This window comes from Citrus sinensis, chromosome 2 (genome assembly GCF_022201045.2).
Source record: "Citrus sinensis cultivar Valencia sweet orange chromosome 2, DVS_A1.0, whole genome shotgun sequence".
NCBI lineage: Eukaryota > Viridiplantae > Streptophyta > Magnoliopsida > Sapindales > Rutaceae > Citrus > Citrus sinensis.
Genome location: NC_068557.1, coordinates 8712037 through 8733452, shown reverse-complemented (window position 1 = coordinate 8733452; position 21416 = coordinate 8712037). Strand labels below are relative to the sequence as shown.

Here is a 21416-nt window from a genome sequence, read left to right as displayed (position 1 = left end):
CTAATTTGAAAAGTAGAGAGAAATAAGAGAGATTGATTTAATAAATTGCCTTTGATAGGTCTACTCTAATGAGTTATTATATAATTGTAATCCATCCAAATGATAATCAAGTGACTGATTTAATCAATTAATCAAGTTCAAATAAGAATCGTATTTTACAACTCGATAGAATTACTACATTCTCTAATTATATTACCTCTATCTATATTTCATGAAAATTCATAGTACGAATGTAATATTATCATTATAAATTAGAGGTGGCAATAATATACGCTTGAACTGGATCCAGACCGGACCTAACCAATGTGATCCAAGTAAAACTTGGCCTACATGTATTAATAAAATAGTTTTGGATATTTTCAAGCACGGGCCTGAGCATGGCACCAAAAACCCGGAACTAGGACCCTTGCCCCCACTTTTTTAATAAATAAATTAAAAAAAGGAAAATATAAATGCAAACAAACATTGCCCAAAATGAACCCTAAATTGTAACCCATTAATACTCTAACAAGCACAAGGCCACAAGTCGTACTATCGCTGCCGCACCTCCAACACTCCAAGCCACCAACCATCAGCCCACCACCCACCGGCGACCATTGCGTTGTGCCTCCCCGAACCTCCCTCCACACATCGGCGTCATCTCCAATTCTCCAACACTCCATGCCAGCAGCCACCACCCACCGCTACAGCTGACTCCGCTGCCATCATAGCCATAATCTCCCTCGTCACCTTCTCAGCCACCATCGTTCCGCCAAGCTGAATTTAAATTTTTTATAGAGATTGAATGACTTTAGGTAGTATAAAGTAGATTGAAACAATTTTTATTTATGTAAAATTTGTACTATTACAGTTTCTTTTAATTCAGTTCATATCCGGGGCAAGGGAAGCCTGGATTAAAAACTTGTGTCCAAGAGGTGCCGGCCTTGACCTGGCATGTATGTGATAAATTCGGGCATGAACTTAGTTCCAAGCAGTTGTTTTATGAATCCAAGTTAGTCCGCAGCAAGTCCAAACCTTACCTGAACTCGGGGTTTTGCCAACTCTATTATAAAATAATAAATTATTAATCTATCTTAATATTTGCTAAATTAATAGATTTTTTTATGATTCCAAAGCTATTAATTTATTGAGGTTGTACTTTATTTATAAGTGATGTTATCTTGCTAAAATGAAATCTGTGTTGTATTTATGTTTGGTTTAATAAAATTGTGTTTATTTAATTATTTTTAAAGATAGAAAAGAATCTGTTACTCTTTTAGTATGAGAAATGAGGCTCTATCAACAATGCACCCGATACACCATGCCCCAACCCCCTTTTTTGTCATTTTTGAAAACAACCATTGGGTGAAATAAGAGCAAATCTATCAATGCGAAAGATGACACGTGTACAGCTTGATAAACCGGTTAAGCAGGTAAAGAAAAGGTAACCATTTGTGTAACAAGTCTCAAGTAAAATCTAACAACATATAGAATAGCCTATTAGGGATCGACTCAATATTTATTTAAATTAGATGGGATATCATTAAATGAAACAGGATTGTTTTACTTTGTTTGCCTTCATAACGAATTGAAACCGAAGCCACTATTTCGTTGATCTATTAACAATAATAGTGTGAGGTGGAAAGATATTGAATTATTAACATTTAATTAGATTGGATAATCATCCAAATTGAGAATTGAATCTCATTATTTTTTTTGTTTCCCCATAATTGGAACCCTAGGGCTCTATCCATTCATTCACTTGACTCAACTCTTAATTAAATTGATTTTGTGTAATAGCTCCAATGGTTCATTATTCAAAAATTCTTGTTTTGAGTAGTTTGTACTATCCATACATAGTGTTTTGAGACGTGCTCATTTGGGTGAGTTTAATTTTTGAAAATGATTTCGATTTCTATTTAGAGAATCAAATTTTAAAAAGAACTTTATTGATGTCAAAATTAAATATGTATTATAAAAATAGAATTCACGAATCTAATGATTTGTGAGAAATAAAAAAGTTAACATTATTAGAAATTTGTATTTTGAATTAGACATAAAAGATGTTGCAGCAATATTGGTGTCAATAACAACGAGAAAATATTTTATATTGATAAATGTGATTAAAGTTAGAAAAAGTAATTAGAATTTAGTTAATATAACGCACACAATGGGTAGAAATAAGAATTTATTTTTAAGAACCGACTTGTAAGGAGAGGGAGTATAGGTGCTTATAAGTCCACTGACGTTTACAGGGTAGAAAGAGCTCAAATGCCTATAGGTCCACCGACGTACGCGGTGGTTCATATCCCGGCTAGGTGACACACTAAGGAACGAAGCCGGGACCAGCCATAACAAGGGTCGTCCTCAAAGAAAAAACCTGCGCTGATACTAGGGATGGCAATGGGCACCGCCCGCAGCGGGTTTGCCATTACCAAACCCAAACCCGCACAAAATTTGAATTACCAAATCCACCCGCAACCCGCAGCGGGTTTTAATTTTTTTAAAAAAACCCACCCGCAGCGGGTTTTAACAATTACCAAACCCGCAATGGTATCCGGCGGATTTTTTGCGGGTTTCCGTATTTAAAATCACAAATGTTTAATATATAAATTTATAATAATAACCTCAAATTTCATATAACATACTCAATTTTATATTTAAACAATGTAAATGAAAAATTAAAATTTCCACATCAATTCAACACAAATTCTCAAATTTAAGTATAAATTATACAAATCCATTTAAAAAACACAAACTAGTATCTAAAAATAATAATTACATTTCATATTATCATTTAAAACAAGCTCCAAGAGAAGATATTCATTTCATTCACCACCATAAGCACACATCCAACACAATTCCTATAATAATAATTAAGATTAATATTTTCAAACACTAATTCGAAGGGAAATGCCTTTAATTTTCTTTAGGTTATGACTTTAGAATAAGAGATGGGTCACATACACACATATACAACTTTGAGTCTTTAGCTATTTGGTAATTTGATTAATGACATTATTTTCTTTATACATTTTTATATTAAAATTAAATTAAAAATATTTGGAAAAAATATTGCGGGTTTGGTGGATATCCATGCGGGTATCCACCGGGTATAAGGTTAATACCAAACCCACCCGCATCCATGTGCGGGTTTTAATTTATAATACTAAACCCGCCCGCAACGGATAAAATTACCCGCAACGGGCGGATTTTGGCGGGTGGGTTTGGGCGGGTTTGCGGGTTTGCGGGTACAATTGCCATCCCTAGCTGATACCAATTGCTATGCATAAATCATGTAGAAATCATCCTTGAAATCTAGCTCATAAGGGAAGAGTGTCCAAGCACTTACAAGCCCACATATCAGTTAAAGTTGTTTTAGTTAATCATAAAATTGTTTGCAAATAAACATGCTCTCAAGTTTTCTCTATCCAAAAACATCATTCATTCATCAATAACCTAATAAAAAGAATTTCATGTATTAGATTTTTCTTCAGTGATATCGATGTAGATTAGGAATCCTTATCTAAATCATATCTAAATTTGTTTCCTTGTTGTCTAAAAGTTTTTTTTTTCTTTTGTTACTAGTTTAGGAATTTGTTTTCTTTTTTCTTTATAGCTTAGAATAATTACTATTAGTATAAATAATTCTTTCTTATAGCTTTTGAAAGTAGATTTGAGTTCAACAATATTTTCAGTTATCAGAACTCTATGTGATTTTTTTTTAATTTAGTTAATTCTCAGCATTCTACAGAATCAATTAGCCTTAACCCCCTAGATTCATGATATTCTTTTTAATTAATGTAAATTTAAACCATTCTCATATTCTAGTATTCTCTAAGAACCAACGAAATATTAGAAGCTTAAACTTCTGCTGCATCATCCAAGCGGAATCCCCCTTCTAATCTGCCTATCACAATAAAATGTTGCCACATTCTCATAATTAAATTCAACCATCAATGGACATAACCCATGTATTTTCAAATTTGTAATTGCGTCAACCTCATGGCCTAACATTTAGAAACTCTATAATCTCCTACCTTTAGTTTATTGGTATTGTTGACGCTAATTTTTGGTCAACCAAAGAATTGAATAAAGGGAATGATATAAAGAACAAAAACACCACAGATTTACGTGGTTCGGCGCTTAGCCTACGTCCATGGAGTCGAAAGAACAAATTCACTATGAAATAATGATAACAATGGAGTTTTTCTTTCTTGCTACTCTCTTGCCAAGAAATTTTTCTTCCCCCCTCTACTCCTCTGGGGTTCTCTATTTATAATACAAATTTTTAGTATCATAGGTCTTTACTAATTCCTAATTTTCCTTGACTTCCCCCTCATAGTTAGAATTTTATTTAAAGTCTTATTTTTGTCTCATTCTCAAAAAAGGTTCTGAAGCTTCTAGACTAATTAGAGTTTTATTACAGCTTCCTTTTATTTGTTGGTTTCCTATTTACTTTTAACTTGTTCCTGGTTCCTGGTTCTTTTGTCTTTTTTATTTTTTACTTTTTCTATGCTTGTGCTCCATACTGCTTTATGGATTTCATGCTTCATTTTCTCTTCGGAATCAGTTGCCCCCTAACTCTTTTAGGGCTTTATTACTCAAGCTCAAAAGAGCTACTTCGTTGCTCATTTATACTTGGTTGTCACTTCTTCTACCCATCAATTGATCTTTTCTCTCTCACTCAAGAACCAATCTTTTTTTTTCTTGTTTCCTGCACCAAGGCTTTAACAATTATTTTAACTCTTTTCGGCATGCTTTAACTTTTCTTGCATGCCTTAATTTTTCCCGCTTGAGGAAATTGCTTTAACTTTGCTCTTAGCTTTTCCTGGTTCTTTCTGGTTAGAACATGAAACTAAAAAGAAAAGAACATAGATTGTGACAAAAGAAATGCCTTTATTAATAAATAACTATAAGCTTGACCGTAAATGGTCCTTTGGTAACAACCAAAATTTTATAATGGCTTAAAGAAAACTTTACTATTACTACTGAAGAATTACTAAACTTTCTACTGATAGTAGATCCTTAAATGTTCTGCATTCCAAGGATGTGGAAGCATGACTCCACTCATGTCTTTTATCTTGTAGGTTCCAGGACAAACGATTTCTGTTATTTTGTAGAGACCTTCCCAGTTTGGCCCCAATACCCCGACATTCTGCTCTCTGGTGTTCTGAAATATTTTTCTAAGGACTAAGTCCCCAACCCGGAAGCTTCTTGAATTTACTAAGTCCCCAACCCGGAAGCTTCTTGAATTTACTTTTCAATTAAAATATCGAGCTACCTTTTGCTTGTTCTAAGTCGGGCTTGTTCTCTTTTTTCTTCCAATAAGTCAAGACTGAATCTCAGCTGCTCCTCATTTTGCTCTGGCTGAAAATGTTGTACTCTATATGATGGCATCCCTATTTCAACTGGAATCACTGCCTCCGTACCAAACGCTAAGGAATATGGTGTTTCTCTAGTTGTTGTAGTATGCGTTCTCCTATATGACCACAATACGAATGGGAGCTAATCTGCCCAAGCTCCCTTGTGCTTTTCTAACTTGGTCTTTAGGTGGTGCTTTATTATTTTATTAATAGCCTCCACTTGCCCGTTAGCTTGAGGGTGGGATGGTGAAGAAAAGAAATTCTTGATTCCAACACTCTAACATAATCCCCTAAAACGAGGATTGTCAAATTGCTTTCCATTATCTATTACAGTAGCTTGAGGGATTCTGAATCTACATATAATATATTTCCATACAAAAGCCGTTGTCTTTTGTTCTGTAATTTGCGCCAAAAGTTTTGCTTCGGCCCATTTAGTAAAATAGTCCACTGCCACTACGACAACCTTGGTTTGTCCCTTGTATGTTGGCATTGGACCAATGATGTCTATGCCCCACTGAGCAAACAGCCAGGGGCTGGTGATTGGGGTGAGTTGTTCTGGAGGCTAGCGAGGGATATTGGAATATCTCTGACATTTGTCACACTGCTGGACAAACTTGTATGTTTCTTCTTTTATCGTGGGCCAAAAGTATCCTTGGCGAACTACTTTTAGAGCTAAGGACCTAGCACCAGAATGGTTGCCGCAGATTCCCTCATGGATTTCTCTCATCACATAACTTGTCTCTTCAGGATCCAGGCATCGAAGGTAGGGCAATGAGTATCCCCTTTTGTATAATACATCCTTTAGAATCACGTACCGTGCTGACCTCGGTCTTATCCTTCTTGCTTCTTGTTTGCTGTCTAGTAACCTTTTATTTTTTAGATAATCGATGATGGGATCCATCCAACTCCAATTTGTGACAATGAGACTGACTTTAACACTTTTCCTTTCATTAATACTTGGGCTTGGTAAAAATTCCATAAGAATAAGTCTGGTTAGGCTTGTGTCAGTAATTGAGACTAACCTAGCAAGAGCATCTGCTTTACCATTTTCTTCCTTTGAAATTTTTGTTGTTGGTGTATTTCACAAAACTGTCGCAATCCCTTAACTTTCCCAAGATATTCCATCATTTTATCTTCTTTTGCCTAGTATTCTGACTTGACTTGGTTCACAATCAATTGTGAATCACTATATATTTCCAACGTTTTTGTCCCCATTTCTTTTGCCCATCTAAGTCCAGCGAGTAGTGCTTCATATTCTGCTTCATTGTTGGAGGCCTGGAATCCAAATCAAAGGGCAGAACTCAGTTCAATATTTTCTGGAGTCACTAGAATTAGTCATGCCCCACTTCCTTGTCGATTTGATGAATCATCCACATATAACTTCCAGGTTTGCAAAGCTCCATAGTTAATTCTTTCCTTTCTGAGCTGATACTGGTAAATTCTACCACAAAATCGGCAACAGCTTGTCCTTTGATTGTTGTTCTAGGCTGATACTGAATATCGTGCTCTCCCAGTTCTACTGCCCATTAGACTAATCTTCCAGACGCTTCTAGTTTTTGCATGACCTGTCTAAGGGGTTGATTTGTCAGTACTATTATCGTGTGGACTTGAAAATAGGGTCTTAATTTCTTAGCAAAGACCATCAATGCCAGGGCCATTTTTTCAATCATCGAATATCTCGTTTCAGCGTCTAATAATGCATGGCTCATGTAGTAGATAGGTTTTTGCACTCTATCCTCCTCTCTTATTAATATTAAGCTCACCACTGAGTCCGACACTAGTAAGTAAATGTACAAGTTTTCCCCTGGTACTGGTTTGGAAAGAATTGGTGGGCTTCCCATGTACTTTTTCAGTTCCTGGAATGCTTTCTTGCATTCATCTATCCATACTAAATTCTTTCCTCCACTGAGAGTTTTAAATAATGGCAAGCATTTATTTGTTGCTCGCGAAATGAATCGATTCAAGGCAGCAACCCTCCCTGTTAGTCTTTGGACCTCTTTTATCGTGTTTGGTGACTCCATATCTAAGAGAGCCTGAATTTTTTCTGAATTAGCTTCTATTCCTCGTTGACTGACTATAAATCCTAAGAATTTTTCAGAGGAGACTCCAAAAGCATATTTACTTGGATTAAGTTTCATACTAAATTGTTTCAGTATTTTGAAAGTTTCCTTTAGGTCTGCAACGTGGTCTTCCATTTTTCTACTTTTAACAAGCATGTCATCTACATAAACCTCCATATTCCTTCTAATTTGTCGCGGAAATATCTTGTTGACCAACCTTTGATAAGTTGCTCCAGTATTTTTCAACCCAAAAGGCATTACATTATAACAATATAAGCATTTATTTGTGATGAATGTTGTTTTTCTTGTCTGAATGATGCATTTGAATTTGGTTGTAACCTGAGTACGCATCCATAAATGTGAGTAATTCATGCCCGGCGGTTGCATCAACTAGCTGGTCAATTCTGGGTAAATGAAAGCTATCCTTGGGGCATCCTTTGTTCAAGTTAGTAAAATCTATGCAGATTCTCCACTTTCCATTTGGTTTTTTAATCATTACTACGTTGACTAACCAAGCAGGGTAATGCACTTCTCTAATAAATCCCGTTTTTAGCAGTTTATCAACTTCCTCAGCAATTGCTTCATACCTTTCTGGATTAAAGGACCTCTTTTTTTGTCATACTGGTTTGAAGCCTGGATTAACATTCATAAATGTGAGTAATTCATGTCCGGCGATTGCATCAACTAGCTGGTCAATTCTTGGTAAAGGAAAGCTATCCTTGGGACATTCTTTGTTCAAGTCAGTAAAATCTATGCAGATTCTCCACTTTCCATTTGGTTTTTTAACCATTACTATGTTGACTAACCAAGCAGGGTAATGCACTTCTCTAATAAATCCCGCTTTTAGCAGTTTATCAACTACCTCAACAATTGCTTCATACATTTCTGGATTAAAGGACCTCTTTTTTTGTCATACTGATTTAAAGCCTGGATTAACATTCAATCGATGGGTTATTACTTCAGGATTTATTCCAGACATGTCTTCATGGGATGATGCGAATACGCCAGAATTAGCCCTAAGGAAATTTTCAATTTGTGCACGTAGCTATGGAGTCAACGACTGGTTAACTCAGGTGCACTTACTTTCATCTCCTTGTTGCAACTGAACTATGTCCAATTCTTCTACTGGAGAACCCCTTTGCTCACCTTTTTCTTCTCTTGGGTCAAGCGTAATCTTGCCTCTCAAAGCTGTAGCATAGCATCTTCTGGACTCCTCTTGATCAGCTCTTAAGACTCCAACTCCTCCTTCTGTTGGAAACTTCATCATCAAATGATAAGTTGAAGTTACTACTTGGAACATATTTAAAGAAGGTCTTCCTAAAATGACATTATAAACCGACGGATGTTCCACTACTAAAAAATTTATCATTTTAGTAGCTTGGTGAGGTGGTTCTCCAATTGTCACTAGTAACTTTATGCTACCCAAAGGGATCAAACATTCTCTTTCAAAATCTATAAAAGGTGTGCGTACTGGTTTTAATTTCTCGCTTCCATTCTCTATTTTGTTAAATGCTGCTGCATACAAAATATTTACCGAACGTCCATTGTCGATCAAAACTCTATAGACCTTCATATTTGCCAAGATTATGAAGATGACCAGGGCATCATCATGGGGCTGATGTATTTCTCTTGCTTCTTCGTCTGCAAATGTGATGGTATTATGTCTTATTTTGGCTTCTTTGTTAGGTCTACTGGCCAAATCTACAAGGAAAACTTCTGTTGTGTTTTCGGCCTCTCTAGTGTGAGCTTTTCAAGCCCTATTAGAATCTCGTCCACCTGCGGGTCCACCAAATATAGTCCTTATAGGTGTGCCACCCGTAATGCCTTGGCCTTTTGCTCGTATAGCTACTGCAGTTGATGTTATTTTCTGTGGAACATGACACGACTCCTCTATTCTTCCACCATCTTTCCTTACAAATCTTTTAAAATATCCTCTTTGGATCAAGGACTCTATTTCTTCCTTTAGATCAAAACAATCTTCTATGTTGTGGCCATGATCTCGGTGGTATCAGTAATATTTACTCATATCTCTCCAATTGGGTGCTGCCTTAATATCTTTTGGCTTTCGCAATAAATCTTGGTTTCTAATTTGCATCAGTACTTGTTCTCTGGGTAGAACAAGTGGTGTGTAGCCTGGAAACCTGCTCTGCAGAATTCTTGGACCTTTGTTTTTTGGCCTACTCATTTTCTCTTTGTTCTCAGTTTGTTCCTCATTTCTCTTCCTCTTTTCTCCCACTCTTTGTGAATCTGAATCAGCCCACCTTTTCACATTGCTCAATTCGTCCGCATTTAAATACTTTTGGGCTCTTGATAGTAGCTTTGTGAAAGTTCTTGGTGGATTTTTTGCTAGCGAGTAATGGAACTTTCTTGGTTGCAATCCTACTATAATGGCAGTAAGGCCACTACATCGGTATAGTTTTCTACCCTTACAGCTTCTTTGTTGAAGCAGGTAATATAATCTTTCAGCGACTCATCCTTCCCTTGTTTAACCAACAAAAGATGAGTCGGTGGAAGCTGATGGCCTCTATCTCCAACAAATTGGCTAATAAATATTTGACTTAACTGGGCAAATGAGGAAATCGATCCTGGTCTTAGCTTTCTATACCACCTTCACACTGCTCCTGTGAGTGTTAGCGAGCAATCTGTACACATGGCTGCTCCAGACGCTCCTTGCAGCTCCATTCAAGATCTATAAGTTTCTAGATGTTCTATCAGGTCTCCTTCTCCTCCGTATAATTTTATTTGGGGCATCTTGAATTTTGAAGGGAGAGGTGCATCCAATATATCCTTAGTGAAATGAGGATCTGTCTCCTCCATATATGGTCCAACCAGAGTTTTCTCAATATCATCTATTCTTTTCTTGAGCTTTCTCAATTTCGCTTCCAAACTTGCCGAGTCAGCACTAGACTCAACAAGTTCACACCCTCTGGATTGGATTTTTGACTGGCGTTTTTCATTTAGTTTCTCCCGTAGATCTTTAGAGTTCAACGCTTGTCGTAGATCGAGTTCTTCATAATTAGCGTGACTGGCATGGCTCCTGACTCGTTAGCCATCTTGTGATCTTTCATTTTCACGATCATGCTGATGGTGATGCTGCCATTGCTCCTCTATTGGTCGGGCAGACCCTCGATTCCTTTGACCCTCTATGTACTGGAGCACCAAATTCATGTTTTGTGTCAAATCAACCACTTGTTTGGGCAAGTGTTGGAGTGGGCCTATGTTGCTATGCTGCCTCCTTGGGGAGCTGGGGACTCGCGGTAAATTGTGATGACTGCGGTGGCTTCGCTGGCTCATGATGTTGAGTTAAAAGATTTTTTATATTTAATTATATCTTTCCCTACGGATGGTGCCAATTTGTTGACGCTAATTTTTGGTCAACCAAAGAATTGAATAAAGGGAATGATATAAAGAACAAAAACGCCACAGATTTACGTGGTTTAACGCTTAGCCTACGTCCACGAAGTCGAGAGAACAAATTCACTATGAAATAATGATTACAATGGATTTTTTTTTTCTTGCTACTCTCTTGCCAAGAAATTTTTCTTCCCCCCTTTACTCCTTTGGGATTCTCTATTTATAATACAAATTTTTAGTGTCCTAGGTCTTACTAATTCCTAATTTTCCTTGACTTCCCCCGCATAGTTAGAATTTTATTTAAAGCCTTATTTTTGTCTCTTTCTCAAAAAACGTTCCAAAGCTTCTAGACTAATTAGAGTTTTATTACAGCTTTCTTTTATTTGTTGGTTTCCTATTTACTTTTGACTTGTTCCTGGTTCCTGATTCTTGGTTCCTAGTTCCTGGTTCCTAGTCCCTGGTTTCTAGTTCCTGGTTCTTGGTTCTTTTGTCTTTTTCTATTTTTTACTTTTTCTATACTTGTGCTACATACTGCTTTATGGATTTCATGCTTCATTTTTTCTTCGGCATCAGGTATTACTACCTATTGCATAATTAAAATCGATGTTGAACGATTAAATATTAAGTGGCTTGAATAAATGAATGTCATGAATCCGAATTCACAAGTTGTTGTTGCTTGAGTTATTGTGCTCCAGACTTAAGCAATTAGAGCTACTTCTGATTAGTCGCCAACGGCTGACGAATTTTCCAATAATAGAAAAGTTTTGCAGAACCCCATAACCAATTTGCTGCTACTGGTTTTCATGGTAGCTTGACTACACATCATTATTCCATTATACAACCACAACCATTGGATTAAAGTAATGAAAATCTAACGACTAGACCGAATATGGACAAAAAGCAGGGAACTGTAGCTAAACTCGAGAGATGAATATATAGGAACCATTTTCATTATTTGAAAAAAGAAAAATCGCATATTGCTAAATGTGGAGGTACACCTCTCAAACATTCAACTTCGTAGAGACTGATATTGAATTTAGAAGAAACCGTAGTGCCACAAACCTGAAGTTTGACTCAAAAGGTATGCTAGAGTTGATTGACCATTTGATGTTGGTCAAATGTTAGCAACCCGTGAAATAATGACCTATGGTTGTGTTTTGCAGCCGACATAGCATAACATAAAACTTCTATTTTGTATTAACTTAATACTAACTCATGTTTGGCTCCAAATTCAACGCATGGGCATTACATTAACTTAAAAATTAATGCAGTGAAATCTGCGTAAACCAAACTCGAGGGAGGGGTGCGGTTTACACCACTTCACAATACAAACCCAAAACAAGAAATTAAAAAATTTTGTAACCTTTCACACCAAAATTCCTTCACGACAAATTTCACCTAGACCAGCACCAGCCCTCGATCGCATCATCGTCGCTTGACGCCATCACTGTGTTGCGTGACACTATGGCCACTGCTCCGCCATCCCCCGCTTGCTCTTCATTACTTCAATCATCAGTAGCAGGTTAGTACAAGGTTTTGATTACTGAATCTTAAATTATTTTTTAAATCTTCTTAGGTTTGATTTGAGTTGTTGATTATGATGTCCATTTGATTTCAATTTGATTTATGAGTTGTTGATTTCACAACCTTAAATTGATTTATGCTCTTTCATCACCATGGTTACTTTTTGCTGTTGCTATTTAATAGAGTAATTAAATCTAAGTAGACCATTTCATTTCTTCAACTTTGTGACTTTTCCAATAGTCAGGGGGCTGTTTTAGTAGCAAAATTTTATATAATTAGATGACTTTATATGATCTGATCAAAAGTTTGACATAGATGGTAATAGTCTTTGACACGACTCAAAAGTGTTATAACTTTCATGTATAAAAGTGTCTAGTTATAGTATAATCTGGTAAGTTTGAAGTCGAACCACATGGAATTTAAAATATAATAGTTAATTTATTAAGCAATGAAAATTAAATGCGGGAAAATAAATTAATATGAATCAATCTAAAAATATGCTAAGATTATGGGATCCACTCTTGGATTTCAAATTATGATTATAACACTGACTTATATTTGTATTTTGCATTTATTCTGCCAGTTAATTATTATGCTATTTAATTCTTAACTATCTATTAGTGTGATAAGTATAGACCAAGTACCTAATGTGTCCCAATTATATTGAAGTGTCGACATTATGTCAAAATACTATATAAATCTGAAGAGATCTAAATCTATAAATTAAAGTGACATAAAAAAACTGGTAAGGAAGAAAAATACAACAAATAAAATAAAATTTAAGACTTACTTGGGAAAGTAATTAATTCAATAATTTAAATTCTTAAGCTTTACTTTTTATCTTAGCTCAGAAAATTTAGCCACTCATATTGAAAAAAAAAAACTCATTTTATTTAACAAATTTCTTGAATATATTACAAGAAAATTGATTACACTAGAAAATAAAAAAATATATATAAGAAGAAAGAAAGAAACAATTCCTCCCCTTCCCTCCGGCTTTCTCCTTCAGCTCTCTTACCTTTTATAGGCGAGAAGAATGCATCCTCTTTTTTATTTTTTTATTTTTTTTTTATTTTTTATAATATATGTACATAGAGAAGTGTGATGGTCAAGTGGCAAAATGACCACCTGACCATCACGAGCATGTTTGCTCACTTTTTCTTTTTATTTATTTATTTATTACATCTCCTTAATAATGTATTTTAAATGGATCCAACAATTCTTTTTTGTTTTCCGCTCGTAGTTCCAACTCTTCTTTATTCTTGAAATATATTTACAATATAAAATTAAAATAAAATTAACATATTACAAATTAATTAACATAAAAATATATTTGAAGAGTGTTAAGAAAATTTTGAAATAATAAGCACATTAATCAACACTATAAATAAAAAACTGATAATTATATCATTATTAAATATACATTTTTTAGTGTCAATCAGTCTTATCAAATGAATTTTCACAACCGAATGAAATTTATGATCTTTAATGAGAAACCTGACTAGCAAGCTCTTATTTTATAAAGCTAAGGTAGCAGCCCCAAGTAATAATATCAACAACTCAGAATAAGAATATCCCAATTAAAGACCTTCAATTTGTAACTATTGCTGCATTCATTGTCCCTGTGATCCGAAACTATTAGGATGCCACACCTGATGGAAAAAGCACAAATAATTACATGATGTAATTGATAAATAATCCTCAACCAAAGGAAATCTACGAAATCAGGAAATAGTAAAGGCGGGTAATTTTAGTGCATGTAGAATCACCTGTTTCTTCTTGTTTGAAAGCTTTTTCATTTCGGGAGTTAGCTTCACCACGATTTCTCGAAATATGACAGATGAATGTTTTCATTTCAAAAGTTGCCTAATAACAACCCAAACCCCTTCCAACTCATGTGAGCGACACTTCTCTCTTATCATTACAAGAGATTTTACTAGTTAAGCTAACTAGCATCCATAATTCGACATAAATTAAAAGTTACTGAGAATTTGATTGTGTAACAATCATTGAGAATTTGATTGTTCATACGTCCACAAAATTATTTTAAATTTGTAACTACACCCTCTTTAATTTGATTGTTCATAACTTTTATAATTAACATTAAAGTTCTTTTTGCTGCTGCTATTTGATAAAGTAAATGAATTCAAGCATTACTAAAATTATTTCTTTTCTTTCTTTCTTAGAGCCTTGCTTTTAGCCTCTCCATGGATGGTTTTTCTGTAACTAAATTGATGGATACTCGTTCACTTAAGTTCAAACATTAATGTGCTACCATCTCAGTTGCTTAACTGGATATAATTAATATCTGAAAATAATTATAGGTGAATGAGTTGTGACATTGAATTTGGACCCAAATATATCTGATATCATTTTCTTTATTCTGTTTTATAATGCTTAGTTTAATATCATAGACATTGAAGGTAATGAAACCAGAGCATGGAATGTAGTTATTTCTTTAGTTGGAGTCTTGGAATGTTGTTTTAATTGTTCGTTCAATGAGCTAAAAATTTAATCCCTTAAACTACGACAAAATTTTTGCTATTTTATATATGGGAAATAATCGTTTCTGACATAATGAAGCATTTGTAAAGTTGGGAAACCAATTGCTCCAAATGATGGAAGTTCCTATTTTTCCTATATAAGAATAAACCAACCAATTGATCAACCAAGAACCAGGGGAATGTTTTTGTTGCTTTACTTTTTGAAAGGGGCCTTTAACCTAAAGCTGTCACCATATGGATTTTGCTTGGTATCTCCTACTACTTGTATTTATAGGTAAGTATAGCCGTCCACTTTTATCATTTTGTTTTGCATGTTCTGCTTGAATTGTGGGGTTCTTAGTGGTGGTTGATTATTGAAATGAGACTTGCAAATGCAAGACCTGATCTTTTCGATATCGTAATCAAATGTTTGTAAAATTCGTCATTTCTTAACCTTTTTATTTTATGTGATTACTTGTTAATTTTTAGGTTATATAGTGATTTTTGAGGTACTTTTTGACAAGGTACTTTTTGACAACCAATTTGATGTGCTTTAAGAGGATGGTTATGGTGGTATGGAAATGGAATAATCTTGCACTCAAGCTAATATGTTTTATGTTTCCAAGAGAAGGACAAGACTTTGGCAGACATGGATGAATTTTGAAGTTCTTAAGATATGGAAAAAGAGGATCCTTTGTCTACTGTGAATATGTTTATAAAGAAAGGATTTTTCATTTGTTTCTATGAAAATATGTGTCGTGTAAGTAAACTGAGTCCGAGTGTAGCAAATTTAATTTTCTGTTGAGGATAGCTATTTGGTTGGTTGTATTCTAAGGAAGTAGAGTGAGTAGGGAGTTTTCTTTTGGTTTTTCAATACAGCACATTTTTAAATATTTATTTATACTGAGATATTTGTTAAATTAAAGGTTATTCATTTTATTTCCTTGGAGATTTATTTTTCATGAAATACATATTTGAGAAATGTGGGAAAAAAGAGATGGTATGTTTGTCCACAATTATAAAATTTAATAGTTTTATTATAATGCAAAATATTGATAGATTTTACATATTATACTATAAAAAAAAGCTAATTAAGTGGTTTTGATATCAAGTATTTTTCTAAGTTTTCATAATATTAAATATTTTTTTTATAAGATATGATTTTAATTATTAAAAAATTAATACAGTATAGCATCAAAAATTGTATTGTTTGCATTATTACATACAGAAAGGTAGAATATAATTTCATATGAAAAGAAAGGCAACAAGTCGTTGTAGTATAGTGGTGAGTATTCCCGCCTGTCACGCGGGTGACCCGGGTTCGATCCCCGGCAACGGCGTAGGTTTTTTTAATTCACGAATTTTTCCGTGTATGTATTCTTGGAAGTACTCAAAATGCCTTCTGTTGGTCATTACATGGCTCTTGCATCATAACAATAAACTCATTTATAATATTGGGAGTATACATGCAGCTACAAATACTGAAACGAGAAATCAACAAATTCCTGGCATCGCATAACATTACCCAGAGATGCTATGTAATTTTCGAAGCCCTTTTGCCTAGTTTTATGATCACTGCAAGTAGGAAATTTGAAATTTTGGCCTTTGCTTGCTTAGCATTTTAACCATTCATAACTAATGATTCAGTTATCTGAAAAATGGTATGCTCACTTGCTCGGTGTACGTAAGGCAAGTATTCGGATTGCAGCTGCAGGGTTCTTGACGAAAACATCAAGCAGATAATCAACAAATAGAAATGCCATTGCCCATGTTAGATGACATAACCAAATTAAACTAGAAAATTTTTCGTTACACTGGCTTTATTAGGTAAACTCAAACGAGGTATTTATGAAACCACAAGGATAAGAATTGGTTACAGTACAACAAATCCATGCTTACATAATCAAGGCAGAAAAAGAGAAACCGAAACAGAAACTAATCTCTGATGGAATTCACAAAAAGAGCAACTAACAAAAACGACCGCTCTCAGATCAAGCACCATTTGGTTGAACCGCTATGCCAGTAGCTACAAAATTTGAGATACTTTCGGAAAGGTGCCGAGTTGCTTTGTCATAATTAACAAACCCCATGAACCAAAACTCGTGCCCATCGATTGTAACAATCTGGATGTATTTCTCGGAAGAATTTTCCCTCATGATCACTGGATTGATGGCACCAATCATGGCCAAAGGTAACATAACCTGTGTCAAGTATTCAGCAAACTATTTCTTAAATTACACATCTCTAATTAAGGAAACTCAAAACCTAATAACGTAATTAATTTATACCTTGTAGTAGCTCCAAGTCTTCTGACCAGAGGGTGCAGTGAAAGACAGGGGGCGATCGCTGCAAAAAGCCACATGAACATTGGAGAGATACAGAGTTCCAGCCACTGGTCCTGTTGATGTTGAAAGGTAACAGGCAAATGTCTTCTTCAAAGTCTCATTCTGGTGGGTTGCAAAAGTTTGCTTGTATATAGTCTCAAACCCTCCTCCTTTTATTGCTTTGGCAGTCAGATTCATCTTCCCCCATGCTGCCTCTGACACAGATGAGTTCGTTTTAACTGCAAAGTCAGAGCATTAACCATGTTAATTTCAACAAAATATTCATTGCATCTAATTAATTATGCTTTGAAACAATATTCAATATACAGCATAAGCGATCAGATCACTAGCTGTGTGAACCACTTACGGTTGTGCCAAATGTTATTGGCCAAGGTCTCAGCCTTGTTGCTCCAAGAGTTGAAGACATTGAGAATAGATTCCATGGGGCTGCCGCTTGGCCTTTCAACGGGACTGTACTGGAGGTACGGGTGGTGATGATTGTTGTATTGAGCTCGATTATCACCAGCAGCTCCAGCTCCCCACAAGGCTGCTTTCTTGTTGTCCGGATGACACGTGGGAGCAGCAGGCGTCCCCATTACATGAGTTCCCCATTTCTCAGCACTTGCAGTGCTTGCTGGTCCAGATGACGATGATGGACCGGCAGCTTGATGAGATTGCATTTCTTGATTAGTACTGCTTAGTGATGTTTGGTGATGAGAAGGGTTTGATTCCTGGGTGGTGGTGCCGTTCATTTTGGTTTTAAATTTGAAGCCAAGTAATTTGCAAGAAAGAAAGAGCTTCTTTGAGGGATTCTATGCCTGATTGATTGGAATATTGTGAGGCGTGCGGTGGTTTTGATTCTTGAAGGGGAGACGTAAATTGGATGAGCAATTCGATTATTAATATTTATATAAAATAGAGATCTTTCATGTGAAAGCGAAAACTTTGACTTGGGAATCGGATACGCGGTTTCCGAATAAGTGATTTGGCGGTTGCTTAGCCGTGTCCTTTCGTAAGGATAATTATATCTTATTCGAAAAAAAAAAAGGATAATTATATCATATAATGTTATTGCTACTCAAAACGTTACCTCATATCAAAGTAAGACTTGCCAATGGGCTCTTCTCCCATGGCCACAAAAAACAATCCATGCACTCAAGCCAGAATGTACGGATTCAAGTTAGATGCTGAGCCTCTTCATTGATAGGATAAAATAGATATTTCTCCAGTATTATGTTATATAGAAATTTGAGTTGGTTCGTATTCATATTAGAATTATTAAGAATAATTTTAATAAATTTTTTATTATAAATATGAATAGGAGTAAAAAAAATGTTTTTTTATTAATATAATAGAATAGATATCTCCTCGATATTACTCGATTGTACCATATTAAAATTATTAAAAATAGTACTGATAGATTTCTCAGAATAAATATAAGTAAAATTCTAACTATAATATCGAAAAAGTACATATAAGAATAATATTTTAAAATATCTTACATGGAAGGGTATTGCGGCAATTTATCTCTCAAAAGTTTATTTCTTTTTATTTTTATATGTTATTTTTTTCAAATTATAATTTTTTGAGTGAGGTATAATTCATTTATTTTTGTGTCTAATAATCATGCGTGCGGTATGATTTCTCAACTTTTTTAATTTAACGCTATAATTTAATCTGGGTCTTCTTAAAGATCACATGATCAAGAGGGAGAAAAATTATTCAATACAAAATCCAGCCACTATTGGATCGCTCTCAATACACATGAATATTGAGGAAGGAAAAAAAAAGTAATTATACAAAAAGCAACCGACCAACAGGATATTTGTTTCACCACTAAATTTTTTCGTATCACCATTTAGGGGCTTCTTTTATAAATTTATTAAGTTCGGTCAGTTAAGTAAACTATTTAGTTGTTCATTTATTTTCTTCTTTTTCTCTTCACCTGCAGCAACACAATGTTTTGTTCTTCACAATCGTCTCTAAATCACAAAACCAATCTTCCGCATTGGTGCAAGAATGATGATGTATTTTTTTGATACAATGGAGCCTAATAAAAATTAGGATAAAACAGAGCGGGAAATAGTATTCCCATACATATCATTACATAACCAATATCCAATACCCTCTGGTGGGTTATCAAAATCATGAAAGCCGGGAGGTAAATAGACTCATTTTGACTCAAATGCACAGTTTCCAAAACACTTTTGCCAGATTTATACACTGCAGTCAATTCTCGTATTCTTTTGACCCAAATCGGCCATCTCAATCACAAGAAAATAATGTTGATGAAGTACCTGATAAATAATTTTTTTTAAAAAAAAGAGAGAAACAAAAAGAATCAATAAATATGGGCGGTATGTTTTAAAAATTTAACTTTGCAATAGCTTGTTGCAATTTTTTTTTTTTTTGAAAAGCGCAGATTATTGAGTGATAATAAAATAAATTGATAGAAATTACAAACTTGTCATAATTGAGAATAAACCTAAATATTTGTTCTTCCTAAGCTTCCTCTCTCTATTCATTTCGTTTGCAGCCAAGCAAAAAATCATTGATTAAAAAGACTTTTAATTGTAATAGTCATTTTGAGGTAGGACGGTTGCTTGGGATGAGTAGAATATTTTCAGAGGCCATAAATTGGACTGTAGATGTCTGTTTTAGGTTTATAATACATCATTTCAAATCTTACAATGAGATAAACGAAACCCACAATCGTTGTGGTATTATGTCTCGTGGTCGAGTAAGAAATTCTGCTTCTTTTCTGGTTATTTTTTAGTTTTAAGATATTTTTATATTTTTTTCTGTTTCTTTTAGGATTTTTATCTTTTTTTTCCTAGATATCGATTTGAACACCATTTGTTTTGCTTTTCTTATTTTAATTATGAGAATTCTGTTATAAAATAATATTTCATATTTACTTAGCTTAATAAATGGGTAATTTTTAAAAACCTCCCCTGAGGTTTGGGCTTGTTACAAGTAGATAGCGAGAATTGATTTATTTGTAAAAAGCCCCCTACCGTCAATTAATTTTAACATTGACCGTTAGTTGATTGTGCAAAGATAATATTACCCTTAACAATAGTTTGTAGACGGAAATAACTAAAAAAAAAAACTAAAATTGTTGGCTATTTTACCCTCTTTAAATTATTGATATTTTCTTAAAGTTCCTACAAAAAAGATGAAATTAAAAACTTGAAAAATCCTCTTTAAATTATTGATATTTCCTTAAAGTTCATACAAGAAAAATAAAATTAAAAACTTGAAAATGAAATAGTCATAATCTTTACCTATGATATTGTAAATTTTTAGAATTGACAAGGATAAAATTGTCAAAAAATAGGATTTGTGCTTTTCGCGCCAATAATTTTAGTTTTTTTTTCGTTATGTCAGTCTACAAACTATTGTTAAGGGCAATATTGTCTTTGCATAGTCAACTAACGGTCAATGTTAAAATTAACTGACGGTAGGAGGTTTTTTATAAATAAACGGATTCTCGCCATCTACTTGCAACAAGCCCAAACCTCAGGGGAGGTTTTTAAAAATTATCCTTTAATAAATTCTCGATATTTAGAATTATTATATAAAGGCCCTTTATGGCCTTTCAAGTGGAGTAAAAAGATATGATTAAAAAACTTTTTGGAAAAATTACTGGAACTTACTCAAGTCCCAGCTATTTTCTGCAATTTTTTTTAAATATGTTTTTTTATATAATAACCCTTTCTAGTATAGACATAGAATTTTCATTTATGGCATGTGATTTATCTTTTTTTTTTTAAAGCCAGTAAATATTATGAGGTCCAACTATGTCCAAAACTTGAAATGGTGGTGCCACCTCACCTTTTTATTTTTTGTTACAACACTACTCTTATGGTGTGTTTACTTCATTGAATAGAAATAGGGTGGAATAGGAATGAACTGAAATGAGAATGGGATTCTAATGTTTACTTGGCAAAAATAAATGGAAATTGAAATGTACTGGAATGTCATTGATGTGTTTACTTAGTAAAATAAATGGGAATGTGAAATGGAAATGTGAATCAATTTACCAAAATACATATAGTATTAAATAATGTAATTTTCATTAAAAAGATACATGTATAAATATTATTATAAAAATGATATTAATTACAAAAATAAAATTAATAATAATAATAAATGATAATAATGATAATAAAAATAATTAATAATAACTAAAATAATAAAGTTAATAAAATTTAATAATAATAATAATAATAGTAATGACATTTAAAATAATAAAATTAATTTTAATTTAAACGAGGATAATTCAGAAAATATAAAAAAATTATAGGGATATAAAAGTCAGTT

At 34.0% G+C, this 21416-nt stretch overlaps 1 protein-coding gene and 1 non-coding gene across 2 annotated transcripts; one reads left to right on the top strand and one right to left on the bottom strand.

Moving 5' to 3' along the window:
* Positions 1-16034: 16034 nt before the first annotated feature.
* On the top strand, positions 16035-16106 carry TRNAD-GUC (transfer RNA aspartic acid (anticodon GUC)). Its single transcript has one exon. It is a non-coding gene; the product is annotated as a tRNA-Asp (tRNA).
* A 449-nt stretch (positions 16107-16555) lies between these two features.
* LOC102615765 (GEM-like protein 5) lies at positions 16556-17982 on the bottom strand. Its single transcript, XM_006468803.4, has 3 exons — positions 17458-17982; positions 17055-17329; positions 16556-16967 (listed from the first exon to the last, which is right to left on the bottom strand). The coding sequence occupies exons 1-3, from the start codon at positions 17840-17842 to the stop codon at positions 16758-16760; spliced, it is 870 nt and encodes a 289-aa protein (XP_006468866.1). The 5' UTR covers positions 17843-17982; the 3' UTR covers positions 16556-16757.
* Between the last annotated feature and the right edge of the window lie 3434 nt (positions 17983-21416).

Bases quoted from the DNA above. Each gene is read 5' to 3' on its own strand.
- LOC102615765 (XM_006468803.4), bottom strand. From the start codon at position 17,842: ATGAACGGCACCACCACCCAGGAATCAAACCCTTCTCATCACCAAACA. The intron at 17,330-17,457 runs GTAAGTGGTTCA...CTGACTTTGCAG, and splicing joins CAATAACATTTGGCACAACC to TTAAAACGAACTCATCTGTG. The intron at 16,968-17,054 runs GTATAAATTAAT...TACTTGACACAG, and splicing joins AGACTTGGAGCTACTACAAG to GTTATGTTACCTTTGGCCAT.